Source organism: Nestor notabilis, unplaced genomic scaffold (assembly GCF_000696875.1).
Source record: "Nestor notabilis isolate BGI_N333 unplaced genomic scaffold, ASM69687v1 scaffold11488, whole genome shotgun sequence".
Taxonomy (NCBI): Eukaryota; Metazoa; Chordata; class Aves; order Psittaciformes; family Psittacidae; genus Nestor; species Nestor notabilis.
The window spans coordinates 38,718-59,201 of NW_009938812.1; the positions used below are offsets into that span (position 1 = coordinate 38,718).

Genomic DNA, 20,484 nt, shown 5'->3' on the forward strand with positions numbered 1-20,484 from the left:
TTTTCTGACCAGTTTATTCCCAGCTCCTAGAGCAACAAATAAATAGCAAATGCTTTGATCTCATTAAATTACAACTTACAGTTCCTGGAGTCATAAATATTGTGCCCTGTTCTCCCCCACCCCTCCCATTCTGGTACAAGGTAGTCTGTTTAATATCGCTCTCTCCTTGAGCACTCTGACGTTTACTCAGACAAATAGCAGAGGTTATGAATGCTGTTCACAGATAGTATCAAGAATTCTTCATGATGCCATAGTGGTGAACCAAGCATTCAGAATGGTAATAGTTTTATCTAACAACTAAGTTTGGTCTGTTTAACTTTTCTTCACAAAACTGGAATTCCATCTTATCACAGACCAATGGTTTAACTGTTCTGGACAAAATCATATAACAGGACAAAAGAAAAAGGGAAGATTATGTTGTAGCTGAAATTCACAAATGCAAGGTTTTGCAGAAAATACAAGTAGAGGCACTATGTTGAAATCTTTTTTTTTTCCCCTAGAGTTGTATTTCTCATGTATTTTAGTCATAAATAAACCTAGAATAATCTAGCAAGCACTAAGTGTAATTGCAGAATCAATTATAGAACCCAAAGACAGCCATGTGTTAGAATTATGATACTCTATAAGCTATTAAGGCTTTTTCCACCTTTTCAGTATTACTTGTACTGTTTTTACTAGAAGGCTCTGTAATGAAAGAGAGTGGCAGAAGGTGCAAGCAGTTTTAGCTTTGTAAAAGTAAAAAGGTGCACTGTGTCCAACTTTGCAGAGAACCAGGTTAACAGTATACAGAACACAGCTAACAGGTTGTGTGCTACATGAGCAGGTGCAAAAGCCTCCTGTGGATCCAATACTGTAGACTTTCTAAGTCAGAGTTCACTGCGTGCTTAAAAATCAAAGGAATGGGTTTAAAGCCTTATCACTCTTTCTTAGCATTATTTATTTTGTCCCAGGAAAAGAACAAGTTGTACTAAGTAAATCATGCCCTTGAGGTAGAAAATCTGATTGGATTTTTTTAATTTGTGTATCGCAGGTAGATGCATAGAATCCCTCTGGAACCAAACCAACAACCAACAAACCCAATACAAACCTGAAAAGAAACAACACAAATCAAACCACAGAAATCATGGGAAAGTTTTCCATGGTGAGTGAAAGTACAAGCTGTGGAGCTGTGACAATAAAGGAATTTTATACATACATAAGAAAATGTATGTTTTCTTATACTCTGCAATTAAACAGAACAAAAACAAAAACCCAAAAAACAATCACCCCCAGAGTTTTTGCCATGGTTTTTTTTTTTTCCCTAGTAGCTTTCTGTCATTCATAAGATCACCAGTAGCATTCAGAACCCTATAAATTAAATTGAATCTGGAAAATAATTTTATCAGTTTTGGAGGAATGCTAAGAAAGAGTGATAAGGCTTTAAACCCGTTCCTTTGATGTGTTGTTCAGCCAACGCTTAGGGACATGGTTTCAGAAACTTCAAGCCAGCAAAAGTCGAGTGTCAAAAAAGAAACAGTCCTGCTCCCTCAATGTCTTTTCCTTTTGCCAGCTGATCCAAGCTAAAACTTCCCCCTTTTTTGGTGAAATGTAGTTTTGATCAATACAAAGTTTTCGTTCTGCTTTCTCTCAAGGCCACACAAATCCACATGCCAGCATGAAGAGGAGTTACAGGACTGGAAAAGCAACCAGCACAAGCAGATGTAACCACTTCCCAAGACAGTGCTGATACCTTACACAAACTTTAACTGTATCCAAAATTATATCTTCTTGCTCTCTTCCTAGATCAGTACAACTCTCTTGCACTCTTTCAGGCCTTGAGCTGTTCTTCTAAGCAGCAGAATAAAGGACACCTTTTTCTTGGCCAGATTTTTCATAGTGGTTGAAAAGAATCTTACCATATTGACTATGTAATGTTCAAATCCCAAAATAAATGTTACTGAAAAGGAAGTTATGCCACAGTCCTTAAAGCTAGGATTTAGGAACTGGACTTGTAAGCAGACAACGTCAAGAGGAAACTACAAGCTCTCTAACTAATATTTCTTTTCACAAATCCCACATGACTAAACCTGTGCAGAATAGACCTCAATTTAACCCAGGTTTTATTGTTGTACATATTTAAGGCCCCCATCACAAACTTGCAATTTCATTAAAATTGGAGATTAGCTTATTTTTATGCATAAATGTTGAATGGCATTACTAACTTCATATTCCCATTAAGAACAAATGTGTGAGATCTTCCAGGTCTGAGTCAAACTAATGGCTGTGATAAGAGCTGACAGCCAAATTAAGATTTTAGTACTATGGACAGTCATTGCCACTCCAGCACTGAGGCTATAGAGGAAAAAAGCTTGAACCCACAAGTTGTCAGAGCTGTTAGAGGTCAGCCAAGTCTCCAGGGCAGATTAAACCAGCTTTGTAAATTGTGCCAATTGTGCTGCAGGTATCATGACTTCTTTCAGCTATGCAGCAAGTGAAAACAGCCTGGTAATCCTTCTTCCAAACTCTTCTAAGTATCAAAGTCTTCTCATTGCTTTGTGTCTCTCATAGCTCCCTTCAGCTCAGACACATCCCCCAACAAGGGTAAACACTTGACTGCTTTAAGATCACTTTTAGAATGGTTACTCTAAGTACAAGATAATCACATTGAAATGAATGTACCTCAGGGCACTTCTTACTGGGTTCAAGCACTTTTCTCTTCTCTTGCAGAGTGACCCAAAAGATGAGCCCACAGCCCTTCACAAACTGAAGGTGTGCTGAACTAACAAGTGCCATTATAGACACAGTTCAGAAATGCACTCTCTTACTACATAACTTTCCAGGAATGTTTTATAAGCAAACTGTCAAAATAGAGATTCTTGCAGAGTGACCCAAAAGAATTGCTTGTTTTTCTGTATTGTTTATTTTCAACTCAGTTTTCACAGAAATGCTGCAGTTTGAGGAAAAACCTATATTTACAAATAAACAACCCCACTTCTTTTTTTGTTTTCCTCACAGAATCAATCAACCAGGTTGGAAAAGAGCTTTAAGATCATCAAGTCCAACCATTCCCACAGCACTGCCAAGGCCACTACTAAGCCATGTTATTAAGGGCCTCATCGACACGGTTTCTGAACACTTCCAGGGATGGTGATTCCACCACTTCCCTGGGAAGCCTGTTTACAAAATAAGATACTGCCACAGCAAAGTGCTGCAGCACTACGTGAATATTAAAATGCTAAGAAATTACATTCCAGTTCAGTTTTCCACCATCACTCAGAATAAGATGGTCAAATACTAAACAACCAACAAGAAATTCAACCACAACAAAGGCATTTCCTGGTGAACTGAGGAAGCCAGATTAAGTTTCAGGTGACCCCTTCTGCTAAGCTAACAGTATTTTATTTGAAATTCATCACCCATGACCTTAAGAATCAAGAGTACAGCTGAAAAAAAACCGGATCAAGCAATATGTTAGATTACTGGAGTCCATAAATCACTATCGGTTTATCTTGCACACCTCTTACTCCCAAATTTTACTATGTAAAATTTTCTTAAACATTTTTCTTTTCTCACCTCTCAAATTAGTTACTCTCAGAGAATTCTAAGTAATGAATTATTATTGGTTTTTTAACCAAAGCTAATTTACTGTGGTGCTTAAAAAAAGTAATTCTAAACCTCCTAAATTTTAATGTTTACAATATATTACAATAAAAGTATCATAGAATCAGCTAGGTTAGAAACGACCTTTAAGATCAAGTACAACCTCTACCCCAGGACTGCCAAGTTCACCACTAAACCATTTTCATGAATGTCCCTTTTTTTGGCACATACAAATTATCCTCTTCTAAAGGCACTGTACTGTTGAGGTGTACTCAGTGAAAACAGTTATCCTCAGACATCCATAGCTATGATGATTTTAGCATTCTAATAAATACAGCAAATATTTCCTTCTACAGGGGAAAGTTGTCACCACTGACAACTTGCAATATTTTTCTGTTGCTCTTCCATCCATCCAATATTTCAGATAATATATATAGTTTATATATATATAAAAATAACCTATCATTTGAATTATGTAGCTAAATAAACATTTCTAAATGCCTTAAAACCCAGCTGTGATTTAGACAATAATTTGAGAATTTTCCCGTGTTCTGCTTTACTGTCATTGTGTTTCTTGGTCTGCTTTTATGGTGGCAGGAGCTCTGAAATCTTGGAGATTTCAGTAACTTCAACATCTGATCTTCTTGACCCTGAGGTTTGCTGTATTATATGGGAAAATAGAACTTTATTCTTCCCACTATTACATGTGTTCAAGAATGCAACTCAAAAATGTACTTGGCAAATAGTAGTCTCTGGATAGACGAGGGCAGAAAAGAGTATAATGGTCAGTCAACTTCTTTGTCCATAGCATCACTATTATTTAATGTCTCAGATGCCCTGTCACAAAACTCTCCCATTTCTGATGGAGATTCAGTTACAGCAGCTACCAGCTTGCTTCTACGGCATCTACTTGTCATGTTCTATCTTTCTGACTACATTGAAATCAGCACTGCTACCTTTCCATATCAAAGGGGAGAAGCAGTGACAACACAGCACAGGAAGAAGAAAGACTGACCATCATTAAAGAGAAACAAGTAGGACACTGTAGAGGTAAATAAAAATTCCCAAGTTACAAAAACTATTCAGAGCTGCTCCAGTTTTAATTGGCATTCATGTGAAATACCTGTGCATAACAAGGAAGCATAAAACTAATGTAGGCATTAATCACAGAATGAAGAACATTGCTGCTGCTGGTCCATTACTATTAATATTACAGCAGTTTATAGAAGTCCCAAAGAATCCCACATCGGAAATGAACAGTAGACTTACTTCCTTCAGATTACTTATTTCGGTCTCTTGTCTTTTATTCACTGATGTTAGTTTCTTATTGAGCTGTATTGCTTCCTGTACTTTAAATAAAAGTTAAAACATGTCAATACTTTCATATTTGAATATTTGATTTATAACTACAATGTATGTGCATATAATTTATAACATAATTAAACATCTTTGTGGAAAGGAGACTAAGACTGAAAATACGACTCTACTTTTTCTGTTTAGAATGGTTACTGTTTAGAATGGTTTCTGTTTAGTGTGATACTACACTGCAGGATTACACCAGGTAGTATCAGTTGTTCTATACCTTGAACTATGAGTTAAGACTCTTCTGTGTGTTGGTTCGTCCTTTTTTTTTTAATTGTAATTTAAATTTTTAGTATCAGGTGATGTCATTTTATTAGGACCATTTCTCCATGAGCTTTTAATCTGAGGGTTTGTGGGGTTTTTTTAACTAAGGCTTTGCTGGTAGTTTTTGATGAGTTTAATTATTTTCAGAGGAACATAACATAATGGAACACATTACATTCAAATGGACCACAGCACATTCAAATAATTAACAGATGTACAGAGTTATATGCATACAGGACACAGAAGACTGCAATCAGCAGAGGATAATGGAGAGGAAAACTCTAAGAATCATCTCTGCCCTTTTTGAAAGGGAAGGCAATTTTCTCTTAGACTTTAGCCAGGCCAAGGTATCTCTGGGAAATTGCTTGAAGTTTCACAATTAAAAGCTGAAGATATTCACTGGTCCCTGTACTTTTTCAGTCTCCTCTATTCAATCTTTGGGTTTGGATCCTCTGAGCTCTCTTCAGCCTTTTCTATTCCCTGATTCCTCTTCATTCTTCCTAATCTTTTTTTCTTTATTTATTCAGAAAGCTTCTGGCACAAGAATACTTGCGAAGTACAAGAACCCAAGACACTCCATCACACCCAGGAAGCCTTTTCTGTTAAAGATGGTAAGCATCATGGGGAACAGTGGACAACAGCCTTACAATACAATAAGCAATTTTGCAGTTTTATATAAGAATATATGCGTAACAAATGAAAATACTTAAGAATGTAACAATACCTTCTGATACAATGAAGGAAAAAAATGAAATCAAGCAGACAAAAACTGGTAAAACTCTCTCTTATCTTTCAACAGGAGTCGTGTCGATTCTCTAGCTTTAAAATACTAATGATGGAACACTGGTTAGACAATAAAGGTTTAGATTTATTATAAATGGTGGTATTTTTCCTATACAGCACTACAGAACACCAATGTTACACCGTCTTGTTTACCTACATGCTGCTTTAATAAAGCAGATAAAGCACCAGTTTATAAATTTAAACAATTTGCATACACAATGGCTGGCATACTTCCTGCCAGACTTTTCCACTGACCTCAGTTCCTTGCTCAGAATTTACGAGTTACCTACTAAGCTTACTGCACATCTTACATACTGCAATGCAAGTTGCATTATCTCTGCAGTAAAAGACACACAAGCAGTTGTCATAGAAGCCACCTGGTGAACTGATTGGCTTCTTGAACAGAAGCAGTAACATTGAAATCTTTTTTTTACAGGTTCGTTTTGCAATTACTGATAAATATAAAGTAGAAACATGGCAAAAGGCATTTATGTATGGTTCAAATAGCGTAAATACTGAGAGTAAATATTATTTTTCCATGAAATTGCAAAAAGACTTTCCTGTATCTAACATAATAGGAAGGCCCTGTCCAGTAAAAATAAAAGGAAAACACAGCCGTGTTTCCTCTTAGTTTTTAATATTAAATATTAGCCTATTAAAAAAAGAAAAAAAAATACAAAAAGTAACTTGAGGTACTGAAATACCACAAATACACATTGAACATGTTATGAGTTTATTCAAACTAGAGCTGAAAAAACTATTTGGTTTCAGGCTGAAAAACAACCCCCAAACTTACAAGCTTTGGTATTTGAAAAGTTTGCTTGTTTGGGTTTTTGTTCGGTTTGAGTTATACAACCACTTCTCCCTTTCCTTAAAAAAACAATTCTTATTTTTATTTATGTTCTGTTTACATGAATTAAAACCCCAGCCACACAAAGGAATACACACGTTCACGTTCTACACATACACTGTGATGTTTGAACAGAAATTTATCACTTTGTTGTGAGAAACAAGTATTTATCTCTCAAATTAATAGGTACAAAACTTTTTAAAATTAGGTATTTTTATTACTTGAGGTTATCAGCTTTATTATTTTGCAGATAAAAGTTATATATTCATATAACAAAAGTATGTGGAATAATATTTATGCATGTTAACAGTTTCATAGATAATTTTATGTTTCAACACAGCGACAGGAATATGATACAGATTTATAAGACTTAAACTGCCATGTAGTCAGAACCTATGTAACAGTACCAACATAAAACTTCATATCACCCTATTTATTTACTGAACTGCTTTTAAGATCTTATATTTTTGTACAATAAAATAATTTTTATTATTTCATTAATGTTTTCTGTCCATTTCCCAGTACTAAACCTACTTTAAAAAGTATTCATTTTCCCCTATTTGCTAATTCCTTTACTCTTACCCCCTCATTTGTGCTGGTACAACTGTTTAAGTTGATTATGCTGAATGGCAACAGGAAGTTGATGTGCTGCTTTGTTGTTTTGAACACAAATACATTCTTCAATATAATTTACTATGTGATCGCACATAAACATAATAGTAGCAGTGTATCAGCAAAGAGCAGAAGAGGTACAGGGCCTGTACTGCTTAACCTGGCTCTGCCACAGAAAAAAACACTGATGAAGCTGCTGAGATCCAGTAATTGTCAGTTGTAGTATCTGATGCTTGGCATGAGGTAGCTACTGTTTTCCTAAACTGCCAGATACCTACAACTCACTGTCATCAATATACAGCAAAGAAAACAAATGCTGGAGGACACTGAAGACATACATACCGCTATGCTCCAGTTTTCTATGAACACCTTTTATGATTCCAAACTGACTTGCAATAGTAGCATAACACTTCTCAACTTCATTCAGTTTCTTATGATGCTCTTCTTTTGCTGTTAAGTGCATCTGTAATTTTTGATCCTGTTAGAAACATAAATGGAGCACCTACTTAATGATAATAACTGGCATGTATCAATCAACTCACCAAACACTTTTTAACATACTAGCATAAATGCAAAATCATTCCCAGAATATCTCAATTGCCTATTTCGCATCTAGTGATCGGTTCCCATCTCCAGATAGCACCTCATCTCAAAGACCTTCACCTGTAGCTTAGATTATCAAGAAAGCATTTTAACATATACTCATGTATTCTTTAGGAGAACTTTTTGCAGAACTGTATTAACTGTTTTCAAATCCCAATTTCAAGTTTTCCTTTGTTATGTGGCTTAAACATGTTATTTATTCTGCCACTAGCCTAACGTGTTAATGCTGCCTGCGGTTTATACTTCCCCTCCTGCACTACCATGCAGTACAGCATTACATTCTCTCATTCCTCTGATGAAGGATGGCCATGCAGTTTAATACAGCTCCCACCCCACATCTGCTATTCAGACTGGGGCAGTACCTGCCCATGTCTTGGGCTGCAGACTCAAAACAATATAGCTCTGAATCTATATTCAAAATCTGTATCTATAGCTTCAGCTTCACATGTTTGTCCCTCATTGCCCTAGCTGCTTGTTTGTCCCTACTGTAGTATGCAACAAAATACACCATGCTCTTGGGTCACAGCTAAAAAGATCACAGCTGCCACAACCCACTGCCCCAGCACCTTCAGAGAACACCACAGGGCAGAAATGAGTAAGTGGATGGAGGCAGATATGAGCAGGAGCTCCTTAAACTCTGGCAACAGTGCTAGTGTATGCATCATGAACATAAGGCCTATAGACGTTTACTGTCTCCTGGTACACAACAAAAGCAATCTATTATGCAAACAGTGTTCAGTCTTCTTTGTAAAGCCACTAGTAAAAGCACTGTCTTCCTCTTATGGTTTTAAAGACTTTTCCAGCATAACATGGGTTTAATTGACAAGGCAAAAGTTCTAAGCTATATTGCAATACAGCTCAAACAAAAATATTTATGTTTGTTTGTTTTCAATACAGCACTGTTTAAAGTATAGGGCCACTACGGTAATCAAGGGATTTAAACACCTGACATGCAAGGAGAGACCGAGGGAGCTGTGACTGTTCAGCCTGGAGGAGAGGTGACTGCGGGTATCTGATAAATGTGTATAAATGCTGGGTGAAGGGGTAGGAGATAAAGAAGACCCAGACTCCTCTTTGTGGTGCTCACTGACACAAAGTGCAATACAGAACATTTCACTTAAACTGGAGGGGGAAAAAAATTGCTGTCTGGGTGGTCAAACATTGGAACAGGTTGCACAGACAGGCTACAGAGTCTGTAACTGTGGAGATACTAAACCTTTGACTGGGCATGGCCCTGTGCAACCAGCTCTAACTGACCCTTTTTTGAGCAGGGCAGGGGTAGACTAAGACATCTCCAGAGACACCCAACAGCCTTATCCACTCCAGTTCTGGGATTGTTCTTGCACTGCCGTTTTTAACTATTAAGACAATGTGTGTTTGACACACATAATTAAAAGAATTTCAACATACTTGCTGAAGAACAGAACTGCATCAAGTAATTCCAAAGAGTACTGGTGACCTTCATTTAGATTAGTGAAACTAATGTAAATTAATACTCCAAGCTTCCCAGAAAAGTATAGTTTAACTTTTAATGAGTAATTATAAATTCCTCAGTATCAACAGCAGTTGTAATATCTTCAAATATGGCAAATTTACTTATACTTTATGATTCTGTATCTGTAGTAAGATGCTTACATTTCTAAGCATCTAATACTTTATTTTTACTTCTGTTAACATGCTGGCCTACGTAATATCTTACTGTAATGAATCCCTTACAGTAATTAACTAAAATGTATTTAAGTTTAATGAATGTTACCAATCTTGCTTTGCAAGGGGGTGATTGAAAATAGATATTCACAGGAAACTATATTGACACATGCCACTGATTTTTTTTAAAGAAAGTTACTTTTTATCCGTCCTTCAATATATATTTGTGTTCCTCTTTAAACTGTATTTTTGTTAATAGCTTTGTAGGTATATTGGGTCAACTTAAGTTTTCCCTGAAGAGAATGAGTTAAATTAATTCCTCAGAAAAGACACCCATATATTTAGACATCTAATCTATTTCTAACCTACAGGAAAGCAACACAGCAAATACGTGTAAATTCAAGTTACGCAGGGATGAATGTGGCCCAGTGTCTGGCTTGTGTAAGGCTCCATTTCCATACAGTAACAAATGCAATACATGTCCAAGCATCAGAGGATAATGAAAGCTGATAGTAATCAAAAGAAATGACCAACATAAGGCTAGCAAAACAGGATATACAATACAAATTTCTCATGTTTTATAAGGTATGAAATTAAACACACTACAGCAAATGGAAAGTCATAATGGAAGCACTGGTAAGGAAACACCACCACTTACAGAATCAGTGCAAGGAATGCAGGTTGTGAATGTTCACGTACTTTGGCTTTTTCCTAACCATAAGTTAACTGTTGAAGAACTATCCTTACTAATGCTAGGATGTGGATTTTATAACAAAAAATCAAAGTTTATAATTATATTTGTGTTTCCTGATAGTCATTCAGGTCTATTTATTCTCAGAGATCAATGAACAGGAAGGCATCACTAATTTGGCACTCAAAGAGCTTTCTTTTATATGGATTTTTCTTACTGCTCTCCCAATTCATTTCTTAAGTCAGAAAAACTGTGTTAGTCCCTCCGCCTCGCTAGAAAAGTAGAAATATGCTTCGTTGTTTCCCAGGGCTCTTTCCAATGAGAAAAGGAATTGGCCTGTTATGTCCTCAAGAGTTTTATTAAGAGCTTAGCACTTGCCTAAATATGATTTTTGATGGCAAGCTGCTCTCCAGACTTAGTGCACAGTAAAATAGAAGTCTGAGTATGTGATTCTTCCACTCACAGTGAAAGGGTCTTAAAACATTCTTCTATGGAAGACAATCAAGAAACATCAGGAGACACTACAGGATAGGGAGGCGATGACCCTGGAGCTGGAGTAAGACCCACAGAATGCTGGTTGTTCTTCGTGATGTCTGATACTTCAAGAACAGAAATTATTGCCCTGCCCTCCACCAGTAATAAAGATAAGCTGGGATGGGGAGTGGAATTGATTGTGGCCATATGGTTTGTCGAGGCACAATGATTTCTTGGTGGAACTAGACCAGAGAAATAGCTCAGGGTCAGGTAGGTGACTGGAGGAAGACAAAGAGGGAATTGCTCATATCTCAAAGATACTCTGGAAATTGAGTCACTAGTCAGAGTTACTCAGTGAAGCAGAAGGTGGTAATTGGGAGGTGAAAGTGTCAGAGAAACAAAGGAGATGTAATGACATGGAGTCCTAGGGCAAGATCATGTGAAAATTATGCAAAGGGTTACCAAGTGTAAATCTTCAATATAGGAAATTTTTTCCACATGGTTCCTTTAGTTCTCACCATTTTTCTACTTTAAAATACTTATTTTTATTTATACTGTATCACTTCCCCTCACTGTATTTTTAAATAACATAGTATAATTACAGGCAAATTCCTAAAAGACATGGAAAAATAAAAGTAACACTCCTAACTTATATTATTAAGATGAAACCAACTTCTAAAATTACATTTACTTAACATTTTGCAGTAAGTAATTTTTCAGTCATTTGGTAACTACATCTGTATTAGAAAATGAAATGGTGGCAAGGAAGCTCTCAGGAAATGCCTACACTGCCGTTAAAATATCCCTGGCCCATCTTGGCTTGTGCCAAGTAGCACACATGTAAGCAGTTCCTGGGCACAGCTCAGGAGACTCTCTGCTGGGAACAATGTGGGTTATTTGGAGGCTGGTTCCCTCTGTTTTGAAGGGCACTAGAGTTTAATGAACCTAGACCGTTTCCTATCGCTTGACTGCAGCTCCACTAAATGGTCTCACAAACATTTAGTTTACCAATATCAACACAGTCAGCAAGTGAAACTAGACAAATTACTAGTCATTCACAGAGGTAGTCACCCCATCTACATTACTCATTAATACTGATGCACTGAATCACTACCTGGTAGACAGTGATGTCTCCCCACTGACTACACAGAGATTTCATACTCCACATTTGCTCCTCTGAACTGCACACAAGATTTGGTCTCTAAACCAGCCAGCACTAGCTTAATCTCATTCTTGTTGGGCTTTGTATTTTATCACAATTACATATATTTAAGATTTAGGCACTGCAGAAGACAAATAACTCTAAATGCTCACTCTCTCAGACATGCCCAGGATCAGACAACTCAAGTTAACAAGGGAACACAGGAACAGATGCAACAAGAAAAAGAATACAATAGAGACCCCACACTCAAATATATCCTCTCAAGACAGCTAGCTTTGTAGTAACTACCTTGCAAGCCTCCTGACTGCACAAGTGTTACTATCCATATGCAGTGAGGTGCAAAGTGACTACGCCATACACAATAATCAACACTTCCATTCATGAAACAAAGCAAAGATGGAAGAAAAAGACATCCCTTATTTCTGTCTCTCTACAGTCTTTCAATATGAAACAAAACCTTCCACTATGTCAAAATTCTAGCATGTATGTTAAGAACTGTATCAGCACTACAATTTTCCCAAAAACTTAATGGGATAGAACACTACAGTATGGTGTACATGCAAAACATTAACAATGCATTTACTAGACTAAAGAACTGGATTAAAGGAACAAAACCAGAACAAAATGCTACATCAGTAAGGCATGCTCAATTCCCAGCACATACAAAATCTTGTTTACTGACTGGCAGGATTTCTAAGGCATCAGATATAAACTAAACAGCACATCTGCTTACTTTCAAAACACTAGCCAGGGTATGGTCTAATCTGTCTTTAACAAACTTAAAATTGAAATAGCCATGGGTCTCAGATAAATGTATAGTTTGGAATTTTATCCATTTTACTTCTAAGCATTTTGCCATATGTGATAACTAAGACAGTCTACATGGTTACTACTACCTTGATCCCTAGAACATACCATTTATTTCAGTGCAACTACGCAGGGATTAAAGCTGGTAGAATTTGACTTTAGTCTAAACCAGTATGAGCCCGCTACTGTGTAAGGTGGTAGGAAATAATTTGCTTCTATTTACCTTGTGTTTTTCTGTTTTCATCATTTCATAACAGAACATCTTCTATAAATATGGCCAAGCCACACATGTTACGTTTGGTGTACATGCAAAATACAGTTTCTAGTATCTAGACCCCTACTCAGTAGTATTTTTAATAACCATTCTCTGTATCATAGTACTTCAATGATTTCAACATTTTCAAATAAGCAAAAAGATTATAAACATAAAATCTATGAACATAAGAAGGGAAGATATTTGGTTAAGCAGCACAGATACATTTCCAGTAGGTGTAATGATTTAAATATTCTCATTGATATGGAAGACTGACCTTGCAAGTTAGGAAAGAAAAACAATATATGAAATTACCTAAATCTAAGTTCAATAATTTGTGTATTTTAAACACATTTTTAGACCAGATGTATTTTAAGAATAAATACAAGTTAAAAGTGAAGTAAGACAAAACACATTTTATGTTGCCTTTGATCTTTAACTTGTAGCCTTATCTCCCAGGTCAAAGGGCACATTATTCAATTTCACCATATTTTGTGTAAAACCACTGTAGCGTTGAAGATGACTTTCAGTACAAATGTCATGGTACTTAAAGCTAAACTGGACCCTAGTTTTTTGAGCTTCTTAATTAAAATCACAGTTTGTAATGGTCTGACAATATTATCTTTATTCTTTCCAGTTGAGCAGCAGCAGAATTTTCACAGCATTTATTCAATCAAGCTTAGCAATGTTTCTGCAGCTCACTCTTTTACTTCCTAAAACACACAACAGGGTTCAGAGTGACTGTGCTGTCACTCTACATAAATTTACTCTATGTGTCAAAGGGAGTAAGATGGACTGGATGAAATCTAAACTCTTCAGGGAACTGTTGTTATGAAGTAATTCTGAGGACTAAAAAAGTGTGAGAGGAAAAACATCAGGTTTTCTTAAAAAAAGAAACCTGCTTAGAATTCTCCAGTACTTCTTTTAGTTTAATATGCTAGATCCTATAAGCATAAGGGTAATATAATTACATTATTCAAAACACAGTCTGGAAAAAATCTTCACTCTAACCTATAAAGAGAACAAATGTACCAATTACACTTTAATCCAGGGAGAAAACATTCTGCATGCTAAATAGCAGCTGTCACATTATGAAAACCTAAAAATAAAAAAATTTTAAAAAAAATATGGATTTGAAAATTTTTCAGTTTCAAAGCTGACATTTCCTCTTTTGGTTATTTGTAATAATTATCACACATTATTTAAGTATTAGAGGTGGCTAGTACTTGCATGATACACTAAGCAGATATTCTCTTTTCATAAAATCTGTACCTTATTTTTTACTTTTATTAATTTCTTACCGTTTCATTCAGTTTCTTTTGTAAAGTGTATTTTGAAATCTGTAAAACAAAAGGGAGGTATTCACTAAACTGTAGTTACATTTTTTCAAATCTGCATATTTAGGTATTCTCATACCTAAGATTTAATTGCATTTATTGCCTATTCAATACAGTACTGGTTTTTTGCAAAGTGAATCTATTAATAGTGTAGTTATTAATTCATAATTTCACTTTAATATTTAAGTAATGTAAATGCACTTTACACTCATTTGTTACTACAATTTTGAAAAATGCATAAATCCTTGTGGTTTCTGACATGTATCATAAAAATAATATGTAAATGGACCATAATCTGTAAACTAGACTCTTAGAGAAGAAAAAGAGATAGAAATTAAAGTCCTAGAGGAATATAAGGACATTCCCTGTTGGGATAAAAAAAGAGTCTAGGTAGATGTTCTGAATGGTGGCATATAAAGACATATTAAAGTATGCAAGATTGTAACAAGATTGACACTGGAAGTCATTAAAGCTATTTTTAATACACTGTTGAAAACAGAATTTTGACTTGCATAATACTTAAGTTCACAAAAGCTTTAGTCTCTATATCTCTTAGAATGTTTAAAGAAACACTGACAATGTCAAAGAAAAAAAGGGAAATGTCAAAAGAACCCAGTACGTGTAAATCTTATATAGAAAATATTTCTAGAAAAGGTCTAGACAATAATCATTTTAGGGGCTAAAGAACCAAATAAGAAATTCCTCACTCTTATTTTAGGCTGATTTTTCTGAGTCCACAAGTTCATTGTGACCTCTTGCTTCCTCAAGGCATAGCAGAATTTCCTAGACCTGAGCTATACTGTTACACTAATATTTGATTTGTGAACATTAAACATTTAATGTTGAGGTTTTATTTTTTTTAATTTCTGTTTTATCTTACAAGGGAAAGGCCAGTGGAATCTTTCATTACTCTTGCTGTCCACATATTATGTTCAGCAGACCATGGAGGGATATTCTCTATCATCTGTGCTATACCAAGGCTCAAAAAAGGCACCAAAATCCTTACAGCTATGGCACAGATGGCCATCCAAAGCAATAAATTTCTTTTGCTCACCTTCACTGTTAACTAATTTATTAAACAGTCTGATACCAAACCAAGTAAATGCATCCTGTTTTAGGAGAATGTTATTAAGAACTGAACATGTTTCAAAGTCATGGGTAATAATCCATTATAAACATTTTGATTTCAATAGAATGAATCATTATGCCACTCAGTTTTGGGTAGAAAAATAATTAGTTCCTGGCAATACCTGAAATCTGGCAATGCGCTGCAATGCTAATTCTCTTTTGTATTGAGTTCTACTGTTTTAATCCATTTTCAACACATCTGCCTTGGCCTTTAAAAGAAAACCAGATACTAGCTATGTCCCTATGTCTTCTGTTATTCCAAGTGACTTTGAATCACAGCCACAACTGCTCCAACACCAAGTAACGATATAAAATTCAGTACAGAAATAACATGCAGCACCAGAGTAAATTTTGCATTCATTTGACCATTTTACTGACAAACAGGTATTGGAAAGCCAAGGATTAAGTGGTAAATATAGAAACCTCCCAGTGAGAGGAAATAATAAAACCCCACAGGAAGCGCTGTTAACTGGAAGCCCAGTGTGAATACTTGTTTAGGTGTCCAAAACCCAAGTTTCCAGACGGGTGAGAAGATGACAAGAACAGAAAGGGGAAGACCACGGAAATGAAAAGGCAGCACATTTCACACCCTATTTGGGTTTCTACTGAGTCTGGGAGTCTTCTGGAGAAAAAGAACTTTAGGTGGAAAGCTAACTTAAAGTAGTCTTGGTACTGAAGACTACGACAGAAACTTAGTGTTAGAAAGTGAGGTGTACACATACTAAAAAGATTAAATGAGAAGACCTTGAAGGCCCTCTTAAAAACAACTATTTTCGTACTAGAAAAGCTAAACCCAAAACACTTGCATACCAAGGAAAGTTATTTACCAAAACAAACAGTTTACCTGTAGAGCTTTTAATGTTTCTTTCAGTCCATCGATTTCTTTTTCCTTTGTTTCTACAGCAAGTTGATATTTTCCCTTTCAACAAAAGCTGTACTTCAGGATTTGGGCGGAACAAGTATATTTACAACAAGAATTTATCAACAAGAATGTTACAAAACAAAGCACTACTCCCCTATGACAGAACAATTCATTGATGAAAACAGGTGAAAATTCAAATAATTTTATTTCTATCACAATAAAAAGCAAAGTGAAAACATGGTAGTGATTATTCACCATTTATGACTAGTCAGGAAGTTTAAAAATATTCTCTTCTGTGAGAGACAAGCCTGATGAAAGCAGAATTAGTAAGTTACTTCAGAATAAAGATACTAAACAATAAAGAATCACGTAAATCCATTTTTTTATCCACTGTTGCAGTGTCTTCACAGAAACAACTTCCTCAGCTTTTCCAGTCCACAAAGATTGAAGTGTAATCTGCTACCACTACAATTACTAAATACACATAAGCATATATTAAAGTTTTTTATATATATGTATATATGTGACATATGCACATACATGTGAATTATATGTGCATGACATGCACATGTGAATAAAGTCAAAGGAATTTAGAGGAATTAAATTAGGTGAGAATCTCAGACAGCAATTAATATGAGTGACATTTCACAAGTAATTGAAGTTCTGTAGGCTCTAAACAAAACCCCAAGAGTAAGGGGTTACATAAAATTATCTTTCACTAAGGCATTAGCAAGAAAAATAATTTAACTGTAATATACTTAGCTTATACTTAGAACATGTCCAGTGAGTTATATGGCACTATCATGTAGCAAATAATTGTAACAGAGTACCTTTTCTTCTTCCATGGCCATCATCCTTGCCTGTAACTTGGTTGCCAGCAGCATATAAATAAAACACAAACAAACGAAAAACAAATCAATACAGCACGTGGGATTAATCTTATTCGTTCAACATGACAATACACTTACATTACCATGCAGAGTGTACTTCCTGTTTTGTTGGGGGGTTTTCTCCCTTTAACTATAGTAACTATAGAGTCACAAACAGCAAGCTTGTAAGTCACAAATTATTTTTTCAAGAAAGAAAAAAGCCTAATTGCTTGCCCATTTCTTTTTGGTGAGATATGATTGTGATGCAGCATTAGTGATAAACTCGTCATCACCATGTGCAACAGTTTCAGTTCCTATGACTGTTCTCTGCAAGTTCTTTCAGCACTCAAATTTGTTGATTATGTATTATGGAGAAAAAACCCACAACCCCAACTTGAAAGACTGAAACACACTTTCATATGTTGAACAGAGCAAGTTATGTGGCAGATCTTTTACCACGCTTTGTGAATCTAACCTTGCAGAGGACATGCCATTTGGGGGAGGGGGGGGCTCTTTCTCTCCCACAAAGAGCAGTATACCGGGACAAACTGTCAAAATACAGGCATTATACTACGTCTGGAAGAAAGAAAAAGACCTGAATTTTTAAAGCTGTATATTCTAACATTTTATATGCAACAGAAAAATATTTTAATATGAACTCGTAACTTGTTGTTACGCCATCATTTTTAAAATCCCACTGTCAAAGTTAGACAACCTTATTTTGCTACCTGTTTTTTAAGAGCTGCCATAGCTTCTTTGTTTTGTTGGTGCAATGTGTCCATCTGATGTTGCAGCGTTTCCTGCTCAAAGTAACAGTGAGGTTTAAATCTCTTAAGCAAACCACACATATGGGATTTCAAGGAAAAAAAACAAAAAACCAAAAAAACAAAACAAACTGATTCCTTGTTAAATATTTTTAGAAAGGCATGATTGATTAAAAAGCCTGAAGACTAAAAAGAGACATTTGTTAACTGGTAATCATCTTTTTGGTAGCAGCTTCTCTCATTTGCAATTCAGCTCTCTGGTTGCCAGGATTTCTATAAGCGACTCTTATCCACTCTGTCAACCTGCACAAGCAATTTAACACCCATTGCCAACTTAGGATAGCATTAGGTTTGACATGTGCCAATGTTAAATACAAAGTGCAGAAAAACAGTTCACCTAACTGCCTAGAAGTCCCATCTTTTTATTAATGGTGAACTAAATTGCTGTTAAGGTCTCAAAATGAATGGAAATTATCCCTTTTGAACCCGGATTACTAAGAATTGCAATGCTAGGTAAAAAAAAAAAGCAAAGAAGGGCTACAAATTGAAAGCCCTGTTGCTTTTACAAATATAGAATGTTTCCTGTTTCTGTGTGCATATATATATCTTTCAGAGAAAAAAAAAAAAGGCAGTTTGGATTATTAATTTAAGATGGTTAGGTTGAACTCCAAGATGACATAGTCTTCCTTTACTACTAAGATGTTAAATATCCCGAGATCAAGGATAGAGCTGAAATTATTGTTTTTTCTGTGATCATAAAATAAACAGAGTAAAGCCTTTTATCTTGTGACCTAGTGACAGGGGTCATAGGTTTGATTGTATGAGAGAAGGGAATGGATTTCCTATGAAAGCATAACCTTAGAAGCCCTAACCCTAGGAAGAATGCTAAATTATTTTACCAAAAACTTCATTTTGAGTGCTTAACAGCTGACAAACCACTTTCAAATACGTCTGGCATACAAGTTTGTTTAAAGTAATTTTGGGGAAAAACTGTCACCTCCAAAACATTGCCAGAGAAGTTGTTTCTACAACTGCACTGGTACTTGCACTTGCCAAAGCCAAGCATAACACAGAGAAGCTGCTGCATAGCCTCCCCCACACTGACGTGTCAACAGGCCTCATGTTAAGCTAAATGTCTTATTGCTTCAATATTTATATCCCTTTTGAGTGAAGACTTCCAGTCATGCCAAATATTATGATGGTACTCTTTCATTAATCAGATTTCTAGGCTGGGCACAATCCAAATCAATATAAATGCTACAGAAGTTCATGGCTAAACAATAAACTATTGGCTACCACATTCCACATTGAGAAGTTACCAGAGGTTTAAAAAGGGAAATTGTACCAAATCACAATCCATATTAATATCATATTGAAATTAAATGCCAACAGTTAAAACGCTAGAACCATGCAGGAAAGTTACCTTCTGCCATTCAAGTTCCTGTTTCTCTACAACAATTTTACTTATTTGATCTTCATAATTAATCTCGGTTTCCTAGTTAAAAACAAACACACCAATTTACATAAGACAGCACCTGCAAATCAAACACCAACATAAATCGTATATTCATACTCTTCTTCCCTTACAGTCCAATACATAGAACAGTATGTGCCTACACACTGCACAGCAAAAAAGGAAACAAAAGCCGTCTAGATGTGGCAAAATAGCAAATAAATTCAGCTGTTCTGGTCAGAAAATATGCAGAATCAATAACTTTAAACTTAGATTGAAATGCATAACAGAAGATTAGGAACGAGGATTATAGCTCTCTTCATCAGCAGGCACAGTTCCCCCTTCATATATATTCTCTTCTGCATCTTACAACAAAACCAGACTCAAAGGGAATCATAGAATCATAGAATAGTCAGGGTTGGAAAGAACCTTAAGATCATCTAGTTCCAACCCCCCTGCCATGAGCAGGGACACCACACACTAAACTATGTCACCCAAGGCTCTGTCCAGCCTGGCCTTGAACACCGCCAGGGTTGGAGCATTCACAACTTCCTTGGGCAACCTATTCCAGTGCCTCACCACCCTCACTGGGAAGAACTTCTTCCTTATATCTAATCTAAACTTCCACTGTTGAAGTTTGAAGCCATTGCCCCTTGTCCTACCACTACAGTCCCTAATGAAGAGTCCCTCCCCAGCATCCTTATAGGCCCCCTTCAGATACTGGAAGGCTGCTATAAGGTCTCCACGCAGCCTTCTCTTTTCCAGGCTGAACAGCCCCAACTTTCTCAGCCTGTCTTCATACGGGAGGTGCTCCAGTCCTCTTATCATCCTCGTGGCCCTCCTCTGGACTTGCTCCAACAGCTCCATGTCCTTTTTATGTTGAGGACACCAGAACTGGACACAATACTCCAAGTGAGGTCTCACAAGAGCAGAGCAGAGGGGCAGGATCACCTCCTTTGACCTGCTGGTCACACTTCTTTTGAT

General features: G+C 36.1%; 1 protein-coding gene across 1 annotated transcript in view; it reads right to left on the reverse strand.

Moving 5' to 3' along the window:
- CCDC73 (coiled-coil domain containing 73) overlaps nt 1-20,367 on the reverse strand; it is a 42,211-nt gene extending 21,844 nt beyond the window's left edge. Inside the window, exons 1-8 of the mRNA XM_010019541.1 lie at nt 20,338-20,367; nt 19,471-19,542; nt 18,012-18,083; nt 17,245-17,280; nt 16,397-16,471; nt 14,389-14,427; nt 7,793-7,928; nt 4,849-4,928 (exon numbers count right to left, since the gene is read on the reverse strand). Of these exons, the coding sequence (XP_010017843.1) occupies nt 4,849-4,928; nt 7,793-7,928; nt 14,389-14,427; nt 16,397-16,471; nt 17,245-17,280; nt 18,012-18,083; nt 19,471-19,542; nt 20,338-20,367 (540 nt within the window). The remainder of the gene's footprint in view (nt 1-4,848; nt 4,929-7,792; nt 7,929-14,388; nt 14,428-16,396; nt 16,472-17,244; nt 17,281-18,011; nt 18,084-19,470; nt 19,543-20,337) is intronic.
- Between the last annotated feature and the right edge of the window lie 117 nt (nt 20,368-20,484).